Source organism: Lepidochelys kempii, chromosome 14 (genome assembly GCF_965140285.1).
Source record: "Lepidochelys kempii isolate rLepKem1 chromosome 14, rLepKem1.hap1, whole genome shotgun sequence".
NCBI classification, from domain to species: Eukaryota; Metazoa; Chordata; order Testudines; family Cheloniidae; genus Lepidochelys; species Lepidochelys kempii.
In genome coordinates, this window is record NC_136393.1 from 17,240,931 (window position 1) to 17,268,790 (window position 27,860).

The 27,860-nt window shown below is 44.7% G+C and overlaps 1 protein-coding gene across 1 annotated transcript in view; it reads left to right on the plus strand.

Annotated features, from left to right (window-relative positions):
* Positions 1-27,860, plus strand: part of MGAT5B (alpha-1,6-mannosylglycoprotein 6-beta-N-acetylglucosaminyltransferase B) — a 168,343-nt gene that overhangs the window by 63,898 nt on the left and 76,585 nt on the right. Inside the window, exons 4-5 of the mRNA XM_073310498.1 lie at positions 22,445-22,557; positions 27,657-27,730. Of these exons, the coding sequence (XP_073166599.1) occupies positions 22,445-22,557; positions 27,657-27,730 (187 nt within the window). The remainder of the gene's footprint in view (positions 1-22,444; positions 22,558-27,656; positions 27,731-27,860) is intronic.

Below are 27,860 nucleotides of genomic sequence, written 5' to 3' on the forward strand. Positions count from 1 at the left end.
CCGGATCCCAGCTTTGTGGATCAGGCTCCCCCCATCTAATTTAAACTAACATTTTAAAAGCAAGAACGAAACATTCTTAAATAGGTCACCCTTGATATTAAACTTTCATTTAAGAAAGATTAATAGATATTACAAGCAACCTCCAGACGCGAGTAGCATGGGTTACAGAACATTATAAGCACGTTGACAGATGACATTATAAATAGATATAAGCCAGGATTATAAACCACCTGTCAATCGTTTGGACTGTGTAACAATGTCTAATTGTTGAATAGTCATTTCTTAAAACATCTATTCATTATTTACTAACCCCTTTTAAAAGTGGGAGCTCTCCAGGGCAGAGACTGCCTCTTAGGATGTATTTGTACAGTGCCTCGCACAGCGGGGTTCTGATCTTCACTCCGCCTTTAGGCGTTTGCGGTAATATAAATAATCATGACCATGTGCCCTCAGAGAGGCTGCTGAGCCCTGGAAAGGGGAGGGGTAGGGATGAAAAGAAGAGAAAGAAAGAGAGGAGACAGGAAATCAGAAAACATTTGAATCCCTGCCTGTAATACAGCTCCTCATAGGCCACCTTAGGGAGCTAAGCCTCTGATTATCACCAGCTACGTGGAGTTTAAAGCCATGGTGCCCACTCGCCCTCCCTCACCATTATCTTATTTTTCCCACCTACAGTGGAAACACTGAGTTATCTCTCCTCACTCTTTCCTGGCCTTTCCCCTCCCAGAGAGATACACACACAGAGCTCACAACACACTGGTTAAAAGCTTATTAAGACTAGGAAGAGTAAGGAGGCCCATAAGATCCTGGTGCTTGGCTCCATTTCAGTTCCACAATCCAGCCCTGCTCTTAAATAAGACTGAGGCCATGTTCCTACTGAATGTGGCTGCTGACTTCTTTGAAGTTAAGCTTTGATTAAGTTAGCAGCAAATAATTGAGTGGCAGAGTATTATGAAGATTGCAGGTTTGCTCAGCTTTTTTCCCCCTTCTTCCTTCTCTGCTTTGCCTGGATGCTATTGCCTCTGGGTTAAAAGTCTCTCTGGCTTTTCCTCTCTCTCCCCTCCTGCCGCCTTCTGGCTTTCAAGGAAGAGAGGCAAGAAGTAACCCTTTGAGAAATGGCAGCAATCAGCCATGACCAATGGCACCCATCAAATCCCAATGACAGACTGATACCTTTCAACTGTTCTTTTCATTACAATCCCACTACCTTAAATGTTACTAAAAAGAGATCTATCTGGATCTGCAGATATAGATAGATAGATGAGCATGTATGAGGATATTGATGGAGAAAGAGAGAAAACATACACACATATACAACATGTCTATATAACACATTTATTTCTGCCACTCTGGAATCAACCACTGGACTATTAAATAAACCCTGGCACTATGGAATCAATTGCATTTTTTTTTTGCACCTTTGACCAGTTCACCAAAACTGCTGTCTAACCTCTCCCCTCTAGCAATACACCTATAATCCAAATGAGAAAATTAGTAATAGTGGCAGCAGTATTACAGTAATTTCCAAGAGGTCTCAACCAAGATAGAAACGCAATCGTATTGGCACTGTACAAACCCATAGTTACAGACAGTCCCTGCCCTGAAGAAATTACAATCTAAATAGGCATTAGAGATACTCCATTATTATCGCTGTTTTATGAGAGTTGAAGGACTCAAGGCCACACAGGAGTCTGCTGTAGAGTCAGATATTGAACCCAGATCACGTGAGTCCCTGCCTGGAGCCTTGTCCACGAGACCATCCTTCTGTAGTTTCAGGCTCTATCCCCCCACCCAAAGAAGGAAAAAAAAATGTAGAGACTGACATTTATTCTAGTCTGAGGTCTGCAGCTGGTCCCATTCACCCTTGGAACAGAAATGGGTTTTAAATTAAATATACGCATACTGCCAGGACTAGCAACACTTGCTACATCCCATTGCAGAGCTGGCATTCCCTGCTCCCCAGTGATCCATATTCTGCATCCATTTTCACACTGACAACTCGAGAGATGCCATCAGACCTTCAAATCGTGACATGATGATTTACTCAAAAGACATTTCACATCATTTTGAAAGGCCTTCAACATTTATTAATACTAATTTTTTCTGTCACTCGAAGGCCTGCAGAAATGGTGACTAAAGCAACCTGAACATACACATTTAAGAAAGAGCACTTGTAAAAATGTTAATGTCTAAAGAGATGTCTGAGGCTACATCTACACTACACCCCATTTGTGGCGGTGTGCGGGGTACGTGTAGCGACATGCCGCAGTGAAAAGCAGGCTGCGTCCACTGCTCCACGGGTCAGTGAAAGGCTCTGGCAGGGAGGAGGCAGTGGGGAAAGGCTTCAGCAGCTCCCTCTCCCAGAGCCTTTCACTGCTGCAAGAACAAGCCCTGGCAGGGGGAAGGCAGTGGGGAAAGGCTCAGCTGGAGCCTTTGCCCACTGCCGTCCCTGTCAGAGCCTTTCCCCACTGCTGGAATCTTTCTCTGTGCAGGGGGAAGGTTCCAGAAGCAGAGAGGCAGTGGGACACGACTCTGCTAAAAGTAGCAGCATAATGGGAAGGTACGGCTTGGACAAGCAGAGAGTTGTGGAGGGTATATACTCGGTACGTACCCGCACCCTTCAAGCATATCTGTACTCTACTAGCCTGAGCCATTCCTCACTGTTACTTAACTCTGTGGTAGGGGGCTACCCGAGTACATACCAATACGCCTCCGAAAGAAGCGTGCCGTGTAGACATAGCCGTAAGTAACTTTTCTCTAAATTGTGTAGCAAATAAAATACATGGTGGTGTGCTGTGGCCTGGGAGGGATAACCTCCAACAGTCTGTTATGACTTTGCTACCTGTGAACAATGCAGATATCTCAAATCGGGTGTCGGTTAAACCTTCAGAGCAGTCTCATAATCATTTAATTTCTTATGACACAGCTAGACACACACCTATCCCTGTATTTATATTTACATGTCTATATGCAGATTTGTGAGGAAGGATGGTATGGTGGTTAGGGCCCTAGGATGAGGAAGACTTGAGTTCAAGTCCCTGCTCTGCTACAGAGTTCCTATGTGACCTTGGGTAAGTCGCTTAGCCTTTCTCTGCCTCAGTTTCCCATCTGTAAAATGGGAGGTGGCTGGCAGTCTAAGTACCTAAGACAAGAAACCAATAGAAGGCAGCCCTACCCAACCTTGATGTTGGAAACAGGAGATGAAGATAATACACACATCTGTGTTATAGAGGGTGTAGAAGTACTATGTTAAGGTTGCTTAATATTTCCTGTTATAAAAACTTTTATGACCATTGTGTTGGTGGAAAAAAGTAGTCGATGATTATGTAATTAAAGACTGTATCATAATGCATGCACACAAGGGGGATCTAATGAAAGTTGCATGGACAACCTTAAGTCTGGCATTTCCTGACTTTTTAGCTCTTGGCTTAAGCAACCTAAGTAATGTCGTTTTAACGTTTTAAAAAAATGTAGTTTATATCTATATATAATGGAAAGTGTTGTGTAACCACCTGCACTACCTGTCATCTATACACATGTGTCAACAGTAATCCACTCTAGGGGTGGACATGAGTATTCATGACAGCACATGTGGTAGGCTCGCTCACCTTTGATGATTTTCTTGGCTAATAGCTGGTGAATAGAACCAGTAACTTCAGATGACTTTCATATCTCCATCTCAGCGGCTTCACAACCAGGAGAAAAAATTAATGGCATTTTGGCAAACTGTTAGCCCTGATGATGTAGGTTAGAAATATCACATTTCAACTCAGGGATATTTCTTGTATTTAGAGCCCCTTGGGAAAGAGCATGCAAAACGTTAAGAGGATCACTTCAAATGGCTTTTGAACAATCACAGTCCCCTTAGAAAGACTGGTGGCCTTTTGTTGACCTATGATGGTCATATTTAAGACCCATAACGCATAGGTATCAGATTTCAAGATTTTAAGTTTAAAAGGGCAGTTGAGTGGTTGAAATCTGATGACCTTTTGGTGACCTCTGTTGGAAAGCTCCTAACGGATGGATGCTCAAAAATACAATGATAACATTTCAAGATGGCCACTGATACTTTGTGTTGGTGTCAGAGAAAGACTGGAATGCTGGCACAGTTCAGACACTTGAGGATCAGATTTCTCTCTTGCATTTTGATAAGGTCTAAATGGAATGTTTTGATTTTTTGTTTTGAAATTTATTTTTTATTATATAGAAAGTATTAAAATGTGTAAAAATTTTAAATAGAAATGAAACACTTTGATTTTATTGAAGTGGATTTGATTGACCTTAAACGAGACATTTTCAAAAATGTCATTGTGTGTGAAATTTTAGATTTTTTAAAAATTTCATTCTGATTTGAATGTCAGAGTTTCCTGCAGAACGGAAATTCTGAGTTTCAACCAGCTCTGTTAAGTATGTTTAGAATATATGCTTCCCTAAGGTCACCCAACCAGCCAGTCATACTCCTTACCGGTCTGATATTCTTTTACCCATCATCATTTTCCTTTGCACCTCTTGACAGGGCTACTCTCTAATGTCCATGAGCAATGTATCCTCAGGCTACACACACAGGGCATGTCTAGTTGTGTTCCCCTGGGTGCATATTTGTTGTTGTGTTATAGACCTTTGCCTTTACGTTTTCCCGTGGGCATTTCACTGCCTCAGAGAACCATTTATGAGACTGGAATAATGGAAGATCTGACCTTCTCCTACTGTTTGGGTTCCTGGATGGTGGAAAACCAGAGCCTGTATTGTAACGGCACCATGAATGTGTCCATGGGGGTTTCAAATGGGCCAGGAAAACAAACCCAAATACAAATAGACACAAGGAGCCGAAGCATTACAGCAAATCTGAATGCAAACACAGAAATATAATCTAGAAATACAAGTATGGAACCATCACAAATAAAACATTTAACTGAAGCACAAATACTTAATCCCATGGGCACCCCTAACACACTATGAGGCTGTGTGATAACATATCACACTTCACTATCACACACAATAGCCTGCACGGGGAAGCAGGCCAGCTAGAATGACTCAGTGCAATCACATCCCAGTATACCTGGGGCCCACATAGTTCCCTCATTTCTATTATTGTCTGTTCTTTGAATCCAGATTGTTGACTTCAGGCTGAGCACGTGGGACAAACTGTCCTTATGGAAATGAATACTGCATCACTGTCAGCTTACTGCCTTAGGGATTTTTTTAAAGCTCTCTCTTTGTTTTGGGTCTCTGTGTTCCCCCTGGGAAGAGTCTCTGAGAGGTCCATCCCTAGTAAGTCCTGCTGGTCTGAAGCAGGACAGGGGTTAAATACAACAAGAATTACAAAACTTTGTGCAGTTCTCAGCTCTGCAGCTCCTTCAGGTCCCCTGACTTGGTTGCCCTGAGCGGACCTGATGATCCAGAGAAACGGGAAAGTCCCTCTCCTCCCACCCTCCGCATTCTAGTCAAATGTATTTCCTACTGGTTAGGGAAGGGAAGCAGGAGCCAGGACTCCTGGGTTCTATTAACGGCTCTGCTTCAGCTTTAAAAAATCTTCAGTATTTCTGAGACACCTATAGTCTTTTTACTGAAGTCGTGTATTTCTGAATACTTCCCTCACTCTCAGAGGTCTTGTGGGGTTTGATATTTGTGCAGAAATCTGAGATCCTCTCATGAAGGTTCAAGAGAAGCAAAAAGTATTATTCTCGTTACAAGGCACAGTGGTTTTGGGCAGCTTGTTGTCTGCTATACATTTTTCTTACTGATGAGTATCTTGTGACCTGTCAGTGGAGCCCTGTGCGGGACTAATATAGATCCTGCTGTGGGACTGGGATCCCGCAGGACCCGCTGCCAAAATAGCAGGAGCAGCTGTGAGCAAGATTAAAAATAGTCCCATGCAGACTCATCTCTCTGACTTCTCTCAGTTGTCCCCTTTCTCTGCTGAATCAGACAGTGTTATCGCGGTGGGCAAGGGAGACCAGTTTGCTTGAGTCCTCATAATCAACCCTTTTTCAGTCTGAGATTCCCAACTCTGCTCTCTTCAGAGATGGCCAGTTCCTTCCTGATTACACTTCTCCATTCCGTTCAGGCCTCCGCCAGCTTTCCCCAAGCATCGGTGGCCACATTAGTATTTGTCTTTTAAATGCTTGAGGACGGCTTTGAAAGGGGAATATGGACCTGCTATACATGCCAAGATTTTTAATTCCCTTCGTTTATCCTTCCCAAAACATCACCCATGGAAAGAGTAGGCGGTACATCTGGGATTGGCTGGAATTAGTTTAGCCAGTGGGCGAGGAAGTTCTCTGCAGCCCTATCACTTCTATAGGCATGTTCTCATGGGCAAGTTTTCTTTGTTCAAACTCAGTCCATCTCAGCACCCTGCAAACTTCCTGGTGCACTTAATCTGTCTTTCAGTACTTACAAAGTAACAAAGCACCTCACAAGCTTTAATTTATTTACCCTCACAACACTCCTGTGATGCAGGGGAGTGCTAGTAGCCCCATTTTACAGATAGTTTCCCTGTGCCTCAGTTTCCCTAAATGACTTGCCCAGGAAGTCTGTGGCAGAGCTGGGACTTGAACCCTGTCTCCCAAGCCATGGCTAGTGCTGTTACCACTAGGCAATCTTTCCTTTCTAGCCTGCTGCTTGTCCCTGTGAGCGCCACTGACTGATCTTTCAGGTATCAGTTAAAGATTATACAATTAAATTGTATTAACTTCAAAGGGCTTTTTTTTTTTTTTAGCATTTCTGGTTAACGATACCGACACATCAATTTCTCAGCCAGTGCTGTAAAACTGGGAACAACAGCAACACACAATCCCACTGTATCAACATTGCTTTTTACAATGCTCTCAGCTACTTGAAACCGGATCCCAATTCAGATAACAAAGCCTCAGATTTATAGAGCACCTTCATGGAGAAGAATGAGAATGTGACCTCCAGATGCTTTATGGAATATCTAGCCACACTTCACAACCCGGGTTTCTTGGGTGGGAAGACTGGCTTTTCCAGAAGAAACTGCAAGGGGAATTTAAGTGAACAGAATGTAATTAATTACCTGCACTGGAATTCTACTAGGACGTCAAGGCGAACAGCTCTACTCTGTTGAAAATTACCATAGGCTCTTTTATGGGAAAAGTTTTTAATGGCTATCACAGGTACAGGGCTAGCGGCATCTCTATCCCCTTTTTGATCTCTCTGAGTGCACCGCCTCAGGAGTTTGGCTTCTATCCTGTATCTTGTGAAACTCTGTGTCCATCTAACTCTCCTCCCATCTTTTATGGCTGTCTTTATTTTCCGTTGCCAAAAAAAAAAGTGTGTGTCTGTGTGTGTCGGAGAAAGAGAGATAAAAGGCAAGCAATGGATTTCATAATAAAACAACAACTCCAAGTAAGTGTGCTGGCCAAGTGCAGAAAATTCAATACCCTTGTTAATTGAATGCAACCCTCGTAAATCACCAAAACTTCTTATGGAAGCATCCTGGAGAGTTTATTTACTGGGCGAGGGAAATATTAGCTTGCATTGGAAATTATATTCAGCTTTGTGAGCCACACGGAGGGTGGGGACTCCTTGGAAGTGACAGAGATGAGGTCAAGAAGGCTGATTGCCTGGTAGTGCTGTACCATCACCTCTGGATATGGCGCATATGGGGACATCACTGTTTGGTACCACCCCCGCCCAATGGATGGCCCATGCAAGATACTATTTGCTAATGACGATTCATCTTGAGGCTTAATTACTGCAAGAGTTCAGTTAATTTCCTCACGCTTTAAGCATTTGTTTCTGTAATAGTTACATGACTCCAGATTCCCCTTGTAATTAAAGTCTTACAAAATGATACTGAGTGGGTGTCCAGTTGCCTGCCAGCTTGGGTCTATTAATTTCTAAATTGTTGCCGTTGATAGTCTGGCTTTAGAGACAATGCTGCCAGATGCTACTTCTCCCCGATATATGTCTAAGCTTTGATCATCATTTCCAGCTACCTCAGGATCTTGTTTCTGCACCGGGGTGAAGCAATGTGAAAAAGCATTTTAAAGCAGGACTCAAGAATGGGTTCTATTCAGGGCTCTGGCCCTAAATTGGAGTGTGACCTTGGGCATATCCCTCTATATCTTGGCTACACCCAAGTTTACCTCCCTATGGTGTTATGTGGATTCTCTGATGGTTGCAAAGTGCTTTGTGGTCCTCAGATGATGGGGCTGGTGAGTCAGAGCTGCTATATTCTACTCCTGGTTCTGGCACTAGCTTGATATGTGACTGGGATGGGCCAATCCCTGCCTCAGTTTTCCCATCTGTAATTTACATTTGGTGGTTTCATGTGGTTCATTTAAGAGCTGTAACGTGCATAGTGATCCCCAGATGAAAAGGGGCTGTGTAAACTACCACATTAAGTGAAGCTTGTCTTAAGTGACTGTTGGAGGGTCTGACAAAAATTGCTTGAAGATAAAGGTGGAGAAGAATCATACTCAACGTCTTCCAATGGAGGTGGAGCAGAACAGTGCTCAGTTGGTGGCAGGAATCCTTTAGCTGCTGTCTTAAGACATGAAGTTGGCTAGCAAGTGTGGGCTGCGGCCCACGTTTCGTGGTGGTGTTATTTTGGTAACCCTCTCTTTGGTTTGAACGCACACAGTCCAGGGCCTGCATTAGCGTAACAGCAAAAATAAATACATGTATCAATAAATAAATCGCTTGATGTTCAAAGCCAGACACTAGAAAATGCAGCAGTGAGTGTTCTCCCCCCGTCTCTTTCCTGCCCTATAGGTCTATAGGCTCATTCTGTCAAGAGGAAGAAAGAAAACATGTATGTGGCTCAGGTTACATGGGAGCCAGTCATTTCCCTTCAGCTCCCACTGTCATTTCCATTTTATATCACTTATTCTCCAGCAGAAACACTGCCCAGAGTTAGCTAGATGGTGCTTGAGACAACCTAGTTAGGGGAAATACTGTATCAGAATTCTAGCATCTGGAATTCCACTTACCCACCCAGGGGTGGGGATGGAAAAAAGGAGACAAAGCTGAGGATATCCCTGGCCTCTAGGCTGGGAGATTTCCCCTAGGTATGGTTGGTAAATCAGTCTCTCATTCAAGGAGGGAAAGGAAAGGTAATACCTCATGTTTCAGCCTCCTTGTTCCCTCTGACTACTGGGTACTAAGGGTTGAATCACACTGGGGCCCTGGGGGAGGCACAAATAGTTATTTCATTCCCATTTTACCTAGAGAGACTGAAGGGCTGTGACTGGCACAGGTATTTATATGATCACTAATCATTTGTGTTACAGTAGCACTAACAGGCCCCCAACCCAGATCAGAACCTCACTGTGCTGGGCACTGCCCATACTCATCATAAGAGATGGTCCTACCCCGAGGAGCTCAGAGTCTAAATAGACAAGACAGGGAAAGGCTGGAAGGAGAAACAGGCACCAAGAGGGGAAGGGAGCAGTCCAAGGTCACATAGCAAGTTAACAGCAGAGTCTGGAATAGAATTCAGGTCTCTCAAGTCCCAATCTAATGCCCTAGACATTAGACCAGGCTGCCTTGCGCTAAGGTACCTGTCATTCTGGTATCTGGGCTTTACTTGCGCTCATCTTGTTGAATTAGTATCATTTGTCCACCCATGCCTGGGTTCCCCTTATTCCCATTGTTGCTGCAGTACCCAGCCTTCCTGGTCATCCCCTCCAATGCAGTTTGCTCAGGCTAATTCCTTAATAGTCCTCCCTCGCTGGTTATATTTTTGTTTGCTTTCAGCCCTACTGTCAGTGTGCTGGGAGCCCATTTATCACAAGGCTGCATGAATTAGGTCTCTCTACACATTAGCATTTCATGGCAAAGCGCCAACTCTGGCCCTTTGGAGCCAGGGCTTGTCACATTTTCCCAGATAATTTACAAACGAACACCTCCGAGCTGCCTTCCAGTGAAGAACTGTTGTTTGCAAACTAAGCTGGGCAAGGAATTCTCCTCCTCTGGCCCTGGCACAGAGCAGAAACCCCATTGGGCTCAGGAGGTTTGAACTGCAGGCAGTGGGTCAGGAGAGCACCAGGGAAATGGGGGGAAAAGTCAGATAAGGGGAATGCATCCGATGGAAGTGAGCTGTAGCTCACGAAAGCTTATGCTCAAATAAATTGGTTAGTCTCTAAGGTGCCACAAGTACTCCTTTTCTTTATAAGGGGAATAGAAAGCCTTGGGATGATGGGATACCAGTGTCCTGAGTATCTTCTCTCACTATAACTCCTTTGAGTGCAGTGGTGTCACTTCTGATTTACACCAGTGTCAGAGGAGACTCAGGCACCAACGAACCTTCAGTCAGCAATAAGATACCTCTGATTTCAGACCACTTTAGCGTGACAGCCCCACCTGGATGTCTGAGCATCATCACCCAGCTAACAAACTGGAGACCAGTGCTGGACTCTGATTTGTGAAATGTCCAGCATGGAGGGGAGGCAGAAGAAAGCCACAGAAATGTCTCAAAGCTGCCGGCGGAGGCAGAGATAATGCCTTGTAGTGCAGTTAGCAAATAATCATGCAAGCCACACTAAAATGTACTGTGTGGAAGACAGAGAGCGGGGCGTCCCCAGGCTGGGGAGCTATTGATCATAGCAATCCAGGAGATAGTTTAGGGAGGGGATAATTCTCTGCCTTCCTCCCGTATGTATAAACCAGTGCTGTTTCCAACTGGAATCCCTTCCCTCTTCCCTGAATCTACCCTCCCCTGGTGTGTCACATGGGTCAGATCTGGTCTCATGGGTTCCAGCCACTGGATTCCACATGTATATAAAATATGTAAGTGGCAAAGGAAGCCAAAGGCCGAGTGAAGTAGAAGCAAATGAATGGAGGCTGGAGAGATTCTCCTAGCCAAGGGTCACTGTACAAACTGAACAGTGCACTGGGCTTAATCATGGGATCCTGCAGACTGCTCTCTTTCCATGGGGCTGACTTTCTCCCAGGTCAGCCCCAAAGCCAGAAGCTCTTAGGACCCCACTCTTACAGTCTCAGGGGACAGAGTAATTTGCTCTGACTGATTCTTCATCTCCTGGCTGGGGCCCCTGGCATAAGATCAGGCATCTGTGCTGTGGCCATTAACCCTCCTGCTTCCCACCAAAGGGCGAGTTCCTTACAGCCAGTCACAGCAATTTATACAAAGAGCAGCCCAGTTTCTTCTTTGAAGGCCAGTATCAAAGAACACGCGTTTAGCGCTGACGGTGATTAGCCACATACAAAGCACAGAATCTACAGACACACATATAGTGTCACGTATGCAGTGTAGGTAGGAGATATTGAGATGTTAACTCCTGCAGTATTGAAGATAAGCAAATAGAGGACTGGGCCAAAAGAAATCTGATGAGGTTCGACAAGGACAAGTGCAGGACGGAAGAATCCCAGGCACCGCTACAGAAGAGGGACTGAGCAGCTCGGCAGCAGTTCTGCAGAAAAGGACCTCGGGGTCACAGTGGACAAGAAGCTGGATATGAGTCAACAGTGTTCAGAGTAGCAGCTGTGTTAGTCTGAATTCGCAAAAAGAAAAGGAGTACTTGTGGCACCTTAGAGACTAACCAATTTATTTGAGCATAAGCTTTCGTGAGCTACAGCTCACTTCATCAGATGCATTCAGTGGAAAATACAGGGAGGAGATTTATATACACACAGAACATGAAAAAATGAGTGTTATCATACACACTGTAAGGAGAATGATCACTTAAGATGACCTATTACCAGCAGGAGAGTGGGAGGGGGGTGGGAGGGGCAAAGAAAACCTTTTGTAGTGATAATCAAGGTGGGCCATTTCCAGCAGTTAACAAGAACGTCTGAGGAACAGTGGGGGGAGGGGGAATAAACATGGGGAAATAGTTTTACTTTGTGTAATGACACATCCACTCCCAGTCTCTATTCAAGCCTGAGTTAACTGTATCCAGTTGGCAAATTAATTCCAATTCAGCAATCTCTTGTAGGAGTCTGTTTTTGAAGTCTTTTTGTTGTAATACTGCGACTTTTAGGTCAGAGATCGAGTGACCAGAGAGATTGAAGTGTTCTCCGACTAGTTTATGAATGTTATAATTCTTGACATCTGGTTTGTGTCCATTTATTCTTTTACGTAGAGACTGTCCAGTTTGACCAATGTACATGGCAGAGGGGCATTGCTGGCAGATGCTGGCATATATCACATTGGTAGATGCGCAGGTGAACGAGCCTCTGATAGTGTGGCTGATGTGATTAGGCCCTATGATGGTGTCCCCTGAATAGATATGTGGACACAGTTGGCAATGGGCTTTGTTGCAAGGATAGGTTCCTGGGTTAGTGGTTCTGTTGTGTGGTGTGTGGTTGCTGGTGAGTATTTGCTTCAGGTTGGGGGCCTGTCTGTAGGCAAGGACTGGCCTGTCTCCCAAGATCTGTGAGAGTGATGGGTCGTCCTTCAGGATAGGTTGTAGATCCTTGATGATGCGCTGGAGAGGTTTTAGTTGGGGGCTGAAGGTGATGGCTTGTGGCGTTCTGTTATTTTCTTTGTTGGGCCTGTCCTGTAGTAGGTGACTTCTGGGTACTCTTCTGGCTCTGTCAATCTGTTTCTTCACTTCAGCAGGTGGGTATTGTAGTTGTAAGAATGCTTGATAGAGATCTTGTAGGTGTTTGTCTCTGTCTGAGGGGTTGGAGCAAATGCAGTTGTATCATAGAGCTTGGCTGTAGACAATGGATCATGTGGTGTGGTCTGGGTGAAAGCTGGAGGCATGTAGGTAGGAATAGCCGTCAGTAGGTTTCCGGTATAGGGTGATGTTTATGTGACCATCGCTTATTAGCACCGTAGTGTCCAGGAAGTGGATCTCTTAGAATCATAGAATATCAGGGTTGGAAGGGACCTCAGGAGGTCATCTAGTCCAACCCCCTGCTCAAAGCAGGACCAATCCCCAATTTTTGCCCCAGATCCCTAAATGGCCCCCTCAAGGATTGAACTCACAACCTTGGGTTTAGCTCTTGTGTGGACTGGTCCAGGCTGAGGTTGATGGTGGGATGGAAATTGTTGGAATCACCTATTTTTTCATGTTCTGTGTGTATATAAATCTCCTCACTGTATTTTCCACTGAATGTATCCGATGAAGTGAGCTGTAGCTCACAAAAGCTTATGTTCAAATAAATTGGTTAGTCTCTAAGGTGCCACAAGTACTCCTTTTCTTTTTATGAGTCAACAGTGTGCCCTTGTGGCCAAGAAGGCTAATAGCATTTTGGGCTGTATAAATAGGAGCATTGTCAGCAGATCGAGGGATGTGATCGTTCCCCTCTATTTGGCACTGGTGAGGCCTCATCTGGAGTACTGTGTCCAATTTTGGGCCCCACAGTACAAGAAGGATGTGGAAAAATTGGAAAGAGTCCAGCGGAGGGCAACAAAAATGACTAGGGGACTGGAGCACATGACTTATGAGCAGAGGCTGAGGGAACTGGGATTATTTAGTCTGCAGAAGAGAAGAATGAGGGGGGATTTGATAGCTGCTTTCAACTACCTGAAAGGGGGTTCCAAAGAGGATGTCTCTAGACTGTTCTCAGTGGTAGCAGATGACAGGACAAGGAGTAGTGGTCTCAAGTTGCAGTGGGGGAGGTTTAGGTGGGATATTAGGAAATACTTTTTCTCTAGTGGTGAAGCACTGGAATGGGTTACCTAGGGAGGTGGGGGAATCTCCTTCCTTAGAGGTTTTTAAGGTCAGGCTTGACAAAACCCTGGCTGGGATGATTTAGTTGGGGATTGGTCCTGCTTTGAGCAGGGTTTGGACTAGATGACCTCCTGAGGTCTCTTCCAACCCTGATATTCTATGATTCTATGATTCTGTGAACTTGTAGCAATTCATTTTGGCCTTGATCCCACAACTGATTCTATATAGAGCCCCGAGGCTGCATGGAGCCCTTCTGGGGGTCAAAGGATTGACACACATATCCAAAGCCCCAATCCCGTACAGACTAATACACATGCTTAACTTCATGTGCTGTGAGTACCCCACCCGAGTAACTGATCTTGACACACATACATGTGTGTGTAATTGCTCATGGGAGTAAATCCCACTGAAGTAAGTGGAGCACTGCCTCAGACTCGGGGGGTCTGTCCCCACAGTCCACTGCAGGATCAGGGCATTAGTCTAGAATTTAGCCTCAGCCTGGTCATGAATTAGCTTACGATTTTCTTAAATTGATTTGAAAATGGTTGAGTGTGGATTGTCAGTAAATTCCTTTTGCTGTGTGGAGTGTTCTTTGCAGCTGTTTGATATTAGTGATGGTCCAAAAATGAGTCAAAATTTTTATGGGCATTTCCCTTTTTTCCCCCATCAAAATTTCAAAATGTTTTGACCAGCTGGATGAAAAACTCTAAGTTTTAACTGTGCTGGAGGTCAGTCCTGGAAACACACTCACGTGAGTAACGTTACTCAGAGGAGTCATCTCATTAAAGTAAACAGGACTATGTCTGTGAGTAAAGTGACTCATGGAACTGTATACAGTAGCAGCCCCTTGATTAGTACTGATTGGATATACATGTCACATGACATTGTTTCTTTCCCCTGTTTGGCTGAGCGTAACTCTTAGTATCAAAAGAGTTCAAAAATGACTCAGTGCCTGTCATCTAATATTTGCTTAAAACGAGCTGTTTCAATGAACGTTTCTGTCATGGAACACGTTCGCTAGACTGTTTGCAGAAAGTGAGTACGGAAGGAGCGAAAACACTGCCAGAGCTAATTTAGTTCTTTATTCAAGCAGATGTTCATGGAGACAAGATTGAGCTATTCACCTCAATAGGATAGGATGAAGCTTACTGCAGAATACAGAGCTACTGAAACATGTATTTGAAACATACTTTGCTGTATAATATTTTTGTGTGAAATTGATTTGATGAAGCCTGTGGGAATAATTGTACTGACTTCCTTGGTAAAAGGCTTTGAGATCTAAAGATGAAAGGCATAATGTAAGAGCTGGGTATTATTATTATTATTATTATTTATTATTATTTCTATGGAACATAATAATGCTTATAACTTGTATAGCCTTTTTCATCTATGGTTCTTAAAGCATTTGGCAAGGATGAGTGAGCATCATTATCCTTGTTTTATGGTGGGAGGGAAACCGAGTCAAGGAGAGGCACGGTGACTTGGGAACACAAACAGTGCAAACAAGGGGCAAAGTGGAGAATGAAATGCAGGTCTCCTGACTCCCAGTCTAGTGCCCCATGTACAGGTTCACACTACTTGTGCCTATACGAGGTGGTAGTGTAGCGTACTAGCTAGAGCAGAGGACTAGGGGTCAAGACTTCTTGGTACTAGTCCCAGCTCTGCTACTTTGAGTTGCCATATGACTTTGTACCTGTAACATAACTGCTCTGTGCCTCGGTTTCCCCATCTTTGAAAAAGCAGATACTAACACACACCTTTGTGAACAGAGATTTGAGCTCCTTTGGTGAATGGTGCTACACAACTGTTAATATCATCAGATACCTTCTATAGACAATGTCCTATATTGCAAATACCAACATGACTTCCATGTGTGTTGATCTCACTATAATCATTGCTTACGACAGTTAATAGCTAAACATACAAGATGAGCCAGCAAGTATGTTTATGGTTTGTATTATCAAGACAACACACACATAGAAACAGATTCATCTTTTCATAATGCTCATTTTATAAGAGGCAATAAATATACAGTACCTTGTAAAGGGATAAACGTGCTATAACTAAACTGGTGCTGCGAAGTCGGAGGCATGAGACAAAGCAAGGGGAACCAAATTAATGCCTTCAAAAAGTAAAGGAACAATCAACCTCAAGCTACATTATCCCCAAAATGGTCTGCCAGTGGGGAAAGATATATCTTCATAGGAGTTTTTGAAACAAGATAAATACTGTATATGGTGTTTTATAAACTACATTGTGATCTGAATCTTAATCAAACACAAGGAAATATAAATCTAAACATGATAAAGGTAAAATCAATGTGGATGGTTAGAAGTAAAAGTACTATATTTGCAGTAGTAAACATTTTTAAGGTCCCAGGGAAAAATTCATTCTCGAAAACCTACAGTAATTTACTCTAGTTTCAGTCACTGGCAAATCTCCAGCGCAGTTTGGTAGGATTTATATCTTCACTACAGAAGCATTTTCTTTTTAAAGAGCTCATTCCTACTCCCTGCCAACTGATGTTCTGGGAAGCAGGTTACCCCTTTGGCTGTGCTTGTGTAGGAAATATTGATAATCTAGCTATGCCATCATAATTAGAGGTAAGCAATTCTTTTTCGGCCAATAGCAAATTCTCTGAAAAATGCAGTTTCATTTTTTAAAAAGTCAGAATAGGTCATTTTAACATTTTCTAAATGAACTGTTTTGATGTTTTGTTTAGAAACAAACCATTTTATTTTGAAATGTTGAATTGACCTAAACAATTTTTTTTCAGTTTTTTGTTTCGGCAAGAAAAACCGAACAAATTCAGTTTGAAACAAAACAAAACACATTTTTTTTCTTGGTTTCTTTTTTTTCGTTTCGTCATTGAACCAGAAAATCAATTATTTGCTCAGTTCTAATAATAATAGTAGAGTTATGTAACTGTAGCACCCAGAGCGCTCAGCTGAGATCAAGGCCCCATTGTTCTAGGCCCTCAACATACAAAGATTAGGGTAGAGTCCTGATTGTCACTTGCACTGGTGGTCTACCTGCATAAATGGCTTCTTTTAGTATAAATGAGAATTAAGACAACCCTCCCTGCTCCAAAGAGCTTCCAGTCTAAGGCCCCAATCCTGGAAAATCTGGGCCAATTAATACCAGTCATGAAATTATACAGCCTTTTAAAAATTCTAGCCACAGTTTTTGATGTAGGTTCTTATCCTGTAATAAGAAGCATTCAGCCTGACCCCAGAACCTGTATGGAGTCTAACAGATGTCAATGACCTCCTGCAGTTGTCAGTTCCATAGATTAATGACATTACATAATAGGTGAAAGCGCTTAAAACGGAGTTTAAGTGAGATCTAAGTAGTGTGTAAGCTTTGTGCTGGCCCTCTGCACCGGGTGAATTTCACTCTTGGTAAATAGTTCTTAAACTCCTTCACTTCTTTGGTAGTGAAGTTAAAATAGTGTTTAAAAATTCCCTATCTTACTCTGCTATCACTAACCAGGGTAGACCATTTACATTTTTCTTCTCATTGTCTTCTGTCACTATCAGTAAAGCATAATGTTCCAGCAAGCTACGGCAGAACCCTTTTATCTCTATGAGGTTCGCAGTTTAAATATTTTATTTTCTATCCCTCTTGCCCAAGTTGTAAATCATTTTAATGATGGGTTTAGTAATTTATGCTTAACTTTCTTGCCATCTGTTTAATAACTTAAGTCAAAAGTGCATGCTGGATGCAAATTCAGGAATTAGGATGAAATATCTTGATGTAATAAATGCTTGTTTTGTATTGACTTGTGTCTGAACCAGTGTGGCAAAATAGCAAATATAATTGGCACAAGATTTTGGTTTATTTGGTTTAAAGTAACATTTTCAACCGTTGTTCATTGCTTGAATATGTGACAAAACTCCAAGAATCATGACGAACATTCTTCAACTCCGAAATAGCTAAAGTGAGGAGAATATTCGTTTGCCTTCTTGATCCTAGTCACTTCAGTTTACATTTCCTCATAAATTTCCTTAGCACCTTTCATGGAAAGCTTTGCAGTACAACTAAAGAGAAATATTTAAAGAGAAATGCAAGCATTGTTTGAGGGCGATAATCAAACATACATTTTACATCCAAGATCTCTGACTTCAGTTCTTTTTGTTAAAGGATCAGCTGCGGGTTAGTAGGGTTAGTCAAACTATTGGGCATGAATACTGGCCCAGCTCCTCAGCTGGTGTAAACCACAGCACCACTAACTCCAGTGGGGTTATGGGATTTATACCGGCTGGGAATCTGACCCATTATTATAGTACTTTCCTGGTTAGCGATTCATTTGGGAGCTGATCCTGATTTCATTTGAAGTGTTTGTTGACCCCATATCTCAGGTCTGGCTGAGCTGTGCTCATCACAAGAGATGAGATGGAGGACAAAGGTGACTTTAATCCTTTGGGTATGTCCTCAGTGCACACTAAGCCCTGGTCTTATGGAGTTGGTGTTTCCAAGTCCATGTTTGAGCATCCACGCTGAATTGTAAACCTGGGTTTACAATTGCCAGACCTAGGTATCATAGTCATGCTAATGTGTCTATACTGCACCATGCAGACCTTCCGTCTGAGGTCTGTGACTTGAGCTGCGTTCACATTGAAAAATGAAAGGGCTTGGATCCAAGTCGCAGCTGGATTCAGGCTATGACCCATCCTCCTAGCAGGGTCCAAGGACCCAGGTCCTGAGTACTTGCTGACCAGAGTCAGACTGATTTGTGTGGACTAGGGTTGCCAGGTGACCAGGAACATCTGATTGAAAAGGGACCCTGGCGGCTTCAGTCAGCACCGCTGACCAGGCTGTTAAAGGTCTGGGTGGTGGGACTGACAGGCTCCCTACCTGGCTTCACGTGGTTCCCAGGAAGGGTGACATGTCCCTGGCTCCTAGGCCTAGGGGTGGCCAGGGGAGTTCCGCATGCTGCCCCTGCCGCGAGTGCCAGCACCACAGCTCCCATTGGCCAGGAACTGTAGCCAATGGAAGCTGCAGAGGCGGTGCCTGCAGATGAAGGCAGCATGCAGAGCTGCCTGGCTGCGCCTCTGTCTAGGAGCCAAGGGACATGTTGCCCTTCCCAGGAGCCACCTGAGGTAAGCAGCGCCCAGAGCCTGAACCCTGCACCCACTCAAGCACCCCAAACCCCTGACCCAGCCCCGAGCCCCCTCCTGCACCTCAAACCCCTCATCCCATGCCCCACCCCAGAACCCACACCCACAGCCGGAGCCCACACCCCCACTCCTTGCCCCAATTTGGCCACCTGGAGCCTACACCCGAAGCCCCCTCCTGTGCCCCAACCCCCTGCCCCAGCCCTGAGCCCCCTCCTGCACCCAAACTCCTTCCCATAGCCTGCACCCCACACCCCCTCCCACACTCTGAACCCCTCAGCCCCAGCCTGGAGCCCCCCCCCGCACCCACACCCTGTCCCAGACTGGAGCCCCCTCCCACACCCTGAACCTCTCATTTGTGGCTGCACCCTAGAGCCCTCACCCCCAGCCCAGAACCCATACCCCCTCCCACACTCCAACCCCCTCCCTCAGCCCAGAGCCCCCTCCCATACTCTAAACCCCTCAGACCCAGCCCAGAGCCCCCTCCCATACCTCGAATCTCTCATCCCCAGCTCCACCACAGAGCCTGGATCCCTCACCCCTTCCCACACTCCAAACCCTGCCCCACCCCAGAGCCCCCTTCCATACCCTGAACCCCTCATTTCTGGCCCCACCCTGGAGCCTGAATCCCCAGCCAGAGCCCTCACCCCCTCCCGCCCTGAGTGAAAATGAGCGAGTGAGTGAGGGTGGGGGAGAGAATGACAGAGGGGGGATGGAGTGAGCGGGCCTCAGAGAAGGGGCAGGGCAGGGGCGGGGCCTCTTGCCTGAGACTGTGAAGGGTTTACATGAGAGGAGTTCTCATGTGGATTGATCCACAAGGTTCATATGGGCCTTTGCACATCTGAGAATTGGGCCCATGATTTGTAAGTAACTGCTGAATTCTTGGAGTGATCTACTGCTTGTTTGCAAGCTGTTACTTTCAGCTGTTCACCACCAGTGGTGTGTAGTTGATTTGCCTCGGTCACATGGCAAAAATGATGAAAGGTCTAGAAAACATGACCTCACGAGGAAAGCTTGGGAAAAAATGGGTTTGTTTAATATGGAGAAGAGAAGACTCAGGGTGGACATGGTAACTGTCGTCAGGTATATAAAAGATTGTTCTATAAGAGGAACGTGATAAATTGTTCTCCTTAACCAGTGAGGATAGGGCAAGAAACAATGGGCTTAAATGGCAACAAGGGATATTTAGCTTAGACATTAGGAAAACCTTCCTAACTGTCAAGGTAGTTAAGCACTGAACAAATTGCCTAGGGAGGCTGTGGAATCTCTGTCTTTGGAGATTTTTAAGAGCAGGTCAGACAAACACCTGTCAGGGATGGTCTAGATAATACTTAATCCTGCCTCAGTGCAGAGGACTGGACTAGATGACCTATCAAGGTTCCTTCCAGGCCTACATTTCTATGATTCCATGGCATGATTTCTGCTCCATGACTGGATAATGGTTGCAATTTAAGTGTGGATTATTCAGAAGCCCTCCGAGCTTGTCTAACTCGACCCTTGTCAAGATCAAGGGGAATTTTACGTCAATGAACCCTCGGTGATGCACACCAACTGAGGCTCTGGCCCTGTGTTCTTTTGGCAGGCAGATACGTTGCCAAAACCAGGGGAAGAATCTCTTGATTTTAGCATTTTTAACAGCTGGCAGGTATAATTTAGACCCTTGTGTTATCCCTTCACAGGTTTGTGACCGCATTGGGGAGTGACAGCCTCTGGATTTTAAATAGGGGTTTTTTTTTGTTTTTTTTTTACATGTCAGGATATGTGGTTTCCCCTATGGAAGTGTGATGGCCCAATATCGATGGTCATAAACCATCCTGGAAGGAAAAATGTGAGTCATTTGCTGCTAGAGAACAGCCTTTAAATCAACAACTGAAGTAGTGTGGGTTCATAAAACTAGTGGGGTTTTTTAGCCTTGACGACAGAGGCACTTTAAATCCTAGCCTTCTGGTTCACTGATCCACTAGAGAACAAATGTAAAACTTTAGTGAGAAGGACCCAAAATCAGGGCATATTTTCGTTCTGTGATAATTCAAGGTTGCCCTTTTGGTTTTACTCACAAGTTATGACATTTTCTTTTTTTTTTTTTTAACGATCTACATAGCTGGAGAAAAATCTTAGCACCTTAACATTGTGGAAGGAGAAATGATTTACTGTGGTATTCAAGCTCATCAAGATATTATCGTCTGCTGTGGAAACAGAGAGCAGAACGTTTGAAATGGAAAGGTTGGCCCACATCAAATGTGTCACAGGAGCAACACTTCACAGAGGATCAGATTCTGTCCTCCTCGGGTGTGTTGCACAAGGTTAATGCACTGCTCTGTTGTTTCCATCCATTTAAGGTGCCTTTACATTGCCAAAGCAATGCATTGGGGCCTTAGTGTAAATGAGAATAAGGCCCATTGATTTCAATGGCACCATTGGTAGATCATGCATGGTACAGGTTGCCGGTCCTGATTCAGCAAACCTTTTAAACACATGGTTAAGTTCCATTGAGATCAATGGAATTTAAGTGTGGGTTTAAAGTGGAGGACATGCTTATGTGCTTTTCTGAAGGAGGCCTATTGCAAGTCGGGGTGTCAGAATCCGACCCAGGAGGAGCAAGAAATGAGCCTTCCCACTGATCACTGGGGTTGTTATAGATTATCCCTCCATTCCCTGGGGCCCAGACACCCAGGTCTGCTGCACCTCATCAGTTGCTTGAAGGATGAATGCTCCCTGGGGGACTTGCTGTAATTCCTCACTAAGGGGCGGGTACTCTGGGCAGGACTGACCTTTTCCCGCACCTCTCCTCAAAATAGCTTAATCACAAGTTGCTAGCATCTGCCTCGTGATTACATGGCTAATTCCACTGGCTGAATGATAATCAGAACCTCTTCTTCTCATAGATTGCTAGGTCACTACACCTGGGGGCCAGTAATTATTTGTTCAAAGATTAAACATATTCTGGCAACCACTTAATTCCACAGCAAAAATGTCATGTCCCTGCTCTTTAGTGACACAAGCACTTCCCAGGGAATGCCTTGTGACGGCATCCAGGTGGGAATGCATCTTCATTCAGGTTACCAGCTGAGCTATTGGGCGAGGGATGGATCTTGTGGTGGCTAAGGCTCTCAAGCTGGTTTTAGCACTCGCAAAGCCAATTTGATCCAAGCAGTTGCCCTGTGTATGGTCTATATATTGTAGCCATTTCTTCTCTCTTGCCCTTCTCTGCTCCTTCACCTCTTTCTCACACTCTCTCTCTCTGGTTGTGCTCTCCTTCACTTTCCCCCTTTTTCCCCTCCATTTTGGCCTGTCTACATCCTTTTTTACAGCGTTCCCTATGCAGACCACAAGCCCAATGACCTTCGGGAAGGAATTTCGGACACAGGCTGTTTGAGAAAGTTTGAAATTAGGCAAAACAAGTTTCCCCAGCAGACATGAGCATTTGCATTTTGTGTGTGAGCGCATGTGTGGGCAGGCGGGAAATAACGATGGGCCAAATCCCGCAGTCCTCCCTCAGTCAAAGCTCTCATGGAAGCGAATGGAATTTGTGAGTGAGCAAGTAATGGAAGGTTTAGTCCATCATTATATCCATCATCAGTGCTGTTCCCCTCGGTGACCTATTTTGCCACTTAAGAACGACTGCTATTTGGGCAGAAAGCCCTCCTGGCTCTTTCTAACAAGCTTGGACGCCTTACAGGAAGGAATTGTGTTCTCAGGGTTTATTTATTTACTTTGCAGGTTCCAGCCAGTGGCAGGTTTGATGGAGAGGATCCAAGCTATTGCTCAGAATGTCTCTGACATTGCAGTGAAAGTAGATCAGATTCTCCGGAACAGCCTCATGAATGGGAAAGGTAAGAGTGCCCTGACGTTTCTGCACATACACTGATTCTATATGCTGGGCAGGTTCACACCCTCAGGAACTCTTAAGTGCTGTACAGATGTTGTAGGGAAAAAGTAGAAACAAGCCAACTGCAATAGGTTTGGATACGGATCCAGGAATTTGGATGCTGAGCTGAAGTTACCCAAGTCACTTGTGTCTGCAAAATTAGGTTGGATATCTGAAGAAAATGAGCTGTTTGACAAGATTCCTGCTACTACTTATTCTGGCTCAGTGTGAATTTAGTGCTAGTGAAATGCGGGGATTTCCGGAATAGGAGCAGCACTGGCCAGAGCAATGCTGAATGCACCTATTGCGTCATCAATGTGCCTCAACTCTCACCTGGCGAGACCGGAGTTAGGTCTGGAAGAGGCGTTCAGTCAAGATGTGGGCTGTGGTTTTCCAATGGGAATAGTGACTTTGGGTCTCTCATTTTTTGGAGGCCCTGCTTGAAATAACTTTTAAAGGGGCCAGATTTTCAGAAAGCAGATGCTTTAACGTCTCAAAAACTGAGGCACTTCTGAAAATCTTGGCCTTATCTTCTATGCTAGGGGGCAGTAATTGGTGTAGTGGATACCTGCCCAGGGGGACTGGACCAAGACCCCCAACTCATTTCTCACTTTCTGAACAGCTGCTAGATAGCTCTATCATGGGATTTCTAAGATGCCTATCACAGTTATGTGGTGTCAACTGAGCATTGGTTGCTTTCAAATACTAGTGAGCTGGTCCAGAATTAAACTGTCTCTCCTAGTACTGATCCTCTGAGCCATCATCTCCTGACCTCAGGAGGAACCCTCTGTCTTGTGGGATTTGGGCATAGCTCCGTCTGGATCTGGGCCTGGCCAAAAGCCGGAAATGCAGAGGCACAGAAAAAATGAAAATCGTGGAGGAAACACATCAGAATATTTCAAATCTCCCAAATTATTTACTTTGGTTCAATTCACATTTTGGACCAAAGATCAGTGGTGGGAGGGGTTTTATTTGATCTGAGATGGTTAGCTTGCATCTATCAAAAAATCAGCAAAAAATCTATCATTTACTGGGTGCTACAGATATGGGTGTGATATCACTCCTCTGACAGCCAGTTGGACTCATTGGGTGGCCTTGGACAAGTCATTTAACCTCTCTGTTTCAGTTTTCCTACCTGTACAATGGGAATAATAGACTAGGATAGAGCCAAAGAGACTTTGGGGATTAATGAGTAAAGCACTATATGCTAAAGCTGATGTAAACCGCTGGTGAGCGTGTTACAGGTTCCCCTCTATGCCTGTTCTTCAGAGGAAATGAGTCTGTTACAGTCCCCATTAGCAAGCCTTGACATGTTAGCCCAAGCTGTAGCAGTTTATGCTTTCAGCTTCGGAGGTTCCTGATTCAATCCCCGGGGTGTTGACCAAGATGGTGGCTTGTCAGACCGGTATTCGAAATTGCAAAGCCGTTTTCTAAGTAAGCACTAACACACAGCATGGTGCATGTTCATAAGGTCATTTACATGCACCCTGGGTGTGCTAAGGTACTCTGCTGCAATTTATACCACAGCACACTCCTGGAGTGTGTACATTGGCTGGCAAATGCACATCCTGGCATGCATTATTGTGCTTCCAATGCCATTTATTGACATTTTTAATCAGGCAGCTATAATGCATTTATTTAATATTAATCTACCTAAGACAATAATCCCCAGTAGACACAATACAAAACCCTTGTCTTGTATCTGAGGGCGAGCACTTACATTCCTGTTTTTAAGCCTTGCCCATTCATTCCTTTTTTCCCCTTCTTCCTTTCTTTAGCTCTCTCCCTCCTTCCTGCCATAGTGCAAATTCCAGTTGGCACCCCTAGAATTCCCCAGGTGGTCTTGGTTTCTTCTGGAGAACTGATATCAGGAAGCAGTAGCCAAAGAGACCTGGCCTGTACTTCTGTTCCAAACCCTAGTTGGCCAAGTGGAGCCAACTGAGGATTTCAACTAGAACATCCACTGGGTCTTTCATCTGCAGCTGGTGTGGGCAGCAATCTGAATGAATGGAAGCAGCTGAAGCCCAGCTGGCTGAGCTGTTTGGTGGTAGTAGGGCTTGCAAGAGAGGCTGCACAGCCCTGCTCCCCCACGCTGCTCAGCTCCAAGGGGTGGAGCTCAAAAGAGCTTCCCTGAGCAGGAAGGAGCAGAGAGAGAGGATGAGGCAAGAGCTTTCCTTAGAAGGGTGATGATCTGCCTGGGTGTTGCAGTGACCTTCTCAATAAACACCTTTTAACAAAGCAAGCCAGGATCACTGCATATCACACTGTCGCCCCTTTGTCTTCTCTTGAAGCTGGAGCCGTTGCCTTGCTGAATCGAAGCCATATCTTTAGAAATTGCAAATGCACTTGATTAAAAAAAACCCAAGATTAATGTGATGGGCACAAGAGCATATCAGTGCTGGCTTCCTTGGCCTGCAGTCACCCCATCCCCGGAGCATGAAATATTTATCATCCTGCTAATATTTCTTCCTCCAGCCATGGAAGCTCAATACTCTGAACAGCCCCGGCTGGCCCCCTGACACTAGGAGAGATGTAGATGAGGCAGTAAAAGATTGTCCGTTCATGTCCTAATATCAATGTTTAATGCCCATCTGTATTATGGAGCCAGGATTCCTAATGAACAGGGGTAGTAGAGACCTTATTTACCATTAACAGCGTGAGTAATTGCCTGGGTGTTGGCAGCATGTTAAGGAAAACAATCGGAGCAAGTTATACATATCTTATTGCACCCCCGCCTTGTTTCTTCTCTTTACTCTTCGGCTTATAAATAATGGATGGCAGCCCAAATTTGATCCAGATCAGTAGTGCCTGAAACTTGTTACCATCTGATAGCTGCTCAGTGAAAAATGAGTTGGCCATTTTTGAAGACTTCCTAATTAACAGGCGCTCACAACACCAAAATCATCTCTCTAGCAGTATATCTACAGTCAGAGCTAGAGGGGCGTGACTCCCAGCTCATTTACATATATGTGCACCAGCGCTCATCGAGTTAGCACACTAAAAATAGTAGTGCAGCTGTGGTGCCATGGGCTGCAGCAGCCATGGCTCAAGTTAGTCGCCCCAAGTACAAACGAACACGAACTCTGCGGGTACCAATTTGGGCATAGGCTATGCTGCTGCTGCCTGGGCTACTGCTAGCTCAGATGAGAGCTAGTGTGAGTACGTGTGTGCCAGCTGGGGATCACACCCCTACCTCGTAGTGTAGATATACCCAAAAAGTTAGGTGACCCTTTTAGAAGGGGTTCAGGTCCAACTGTGCCCTGTTCCTGGATTAGGCCCTGGTTTGAGGAATTCTGGGAGTAGTAGTTCCCAGGGCTGATGAGACCTGTAGGTTTTACAGGCTTACTGCAAGGAATTCTGGGAAGGGAAACTGTGTATAAGAGGCCCTGGTTTCTCACGACAATGACAGTCTACTGAATCACCCAAGAGCGGGAGACTTGAGCATGCAGGAGACAGAACTTCAGAGGAGCAAAACCGAGTCTGTGAAACTCAGTTCCACAAGGGATAGGAATGACCATGAATCTAATCACACTCAGAGTTAAATACCAAACTCAGTTTCAGTCTAACCTTCACATTATAAGTACCCCCCACTTTCCCCCTCAAGCATTTTATTCCTACCTACCAGGGAAGAAAAAAATGAGATTACTGTTGTGTATTTTTAATACTTGGAAAGTCCTCAGTGACCTGCAGTGAGGGGTGTCAGTATAAAAACTTTGATAGATAGATTGTTGTATCCAAAATCAGAAGGGGCCAAATTTCTGCTTCAGATAATGCTGAAATATGAGAACAGCTTGTCTCATGAGACTTCTATAATTCAAGATGTCAGAAATTCCCCAAGATCAGTTCTTGCAGGAGTTCTACCATTTGGGGCTTAAATCATGCAAGAATAGCTTGGAAGATTTTGGCAGCATAGGCTACAAACCCAGACATCAGCCCCGATTGTGCCATGAACCCAAACCCTGAGCCCAAAGCCTAAAGAGAGTGCACATTGCTTCTTTGGACCCACCTGCAGTTAAAATATATCCTGGACTAATAACACCATTAGTTAGTTGGGTGGCCTCTCTCAAGGCAGGTTGCTAGAGTGTATGTGTCCCACTGGAGGTCTAGTGATTTACACCCACTCTGCGTTGCTTGTCAGTGCCTGCTTCAGAACTCCTACTCTGTGTGTGTGTAAGCTATTCTGAGAGCACAAATTGACCTGAACGTGTTGGCAGCACTAGCCGCAGGGGCGAGCTCTATGTTTGACAGCTCAGTGGGACTGTTTGTTGCAATTTTACAGTTTGTGCCTGGAAGGCTGTCGAGTACGGCCTTAGATACAGAAGCCTATTTACAGATTATTAAAAGAATGTACAGGGAGTGATCAGAGGTTGGATCTGGAACTGGAGTCACTCTCCCTCTAGAAAATGCCCTGGAATTTGGGCTGAAAGAACAGCAGAAATACAAGCCAACAGAAGCATCAACTCAAACAAACGAAAAAAGCCAATATAAGGGAAATGTCATCTAGCATTTAGAGCAGGGACTGAAAATCAGGACTCCTGGCTCCTACAACACTCCCTCTGTGACCTGGAGCAAGTCGCGTTACCACTCTGTGCCTCAGTTTCTCTCTCTGGAAAATGGGTATTGTAATGCACCTCCACCAACAAGTGGTGCTGTATCTTTATCTCAATGTTAAGCTTTTGTCTTCTATGTTTTTATGTTGTTGTATCTGATCTGGGGGTTTTAGCAGGACGTTCAGTTATGTGTGCTGGAGCTGGTACTTGCAGTGTTCCAATAAATTCCAGTAATTCTATAAACGGGTATAACTGCATGTGAATATTTCCCTACTCCACAAGTTTCACTCAGGCTCATTCAAGCTGGCAGGGTGTTTTAGAGGAGGCTTGTTCCTTTGTCACATGCACCACTTACAGCTGCTCAATTGCATCAAGTCGGAAGGATTGATTTTTGGGTGGTGAAAACTGAATGGCAAACCTTGACCACAGATCAGTGTCCTGCCCCCCAGTTCTAGAGTTTCCACTATTCTAAAAGTTTTCTACTTCTCCCTGTATCTAAATTCTCTTTCCACAGTGATAGAAGGCAGACGGGACCAGTGTGAGGTGCCCAGAGACCCCAAATACCCTGACTGCTCTGGAAAAGTGGAGGTGAGTCATCTCACAGCAGACACATCAAAACTGATTTTGAGGTGGTTTCCTATGGTCAGAAGAAAGCCAAGGACTGCGAGAGGTGCCATTTCCATCCTAACAACACTCTTACCCAACGCCAGCCAGGAAG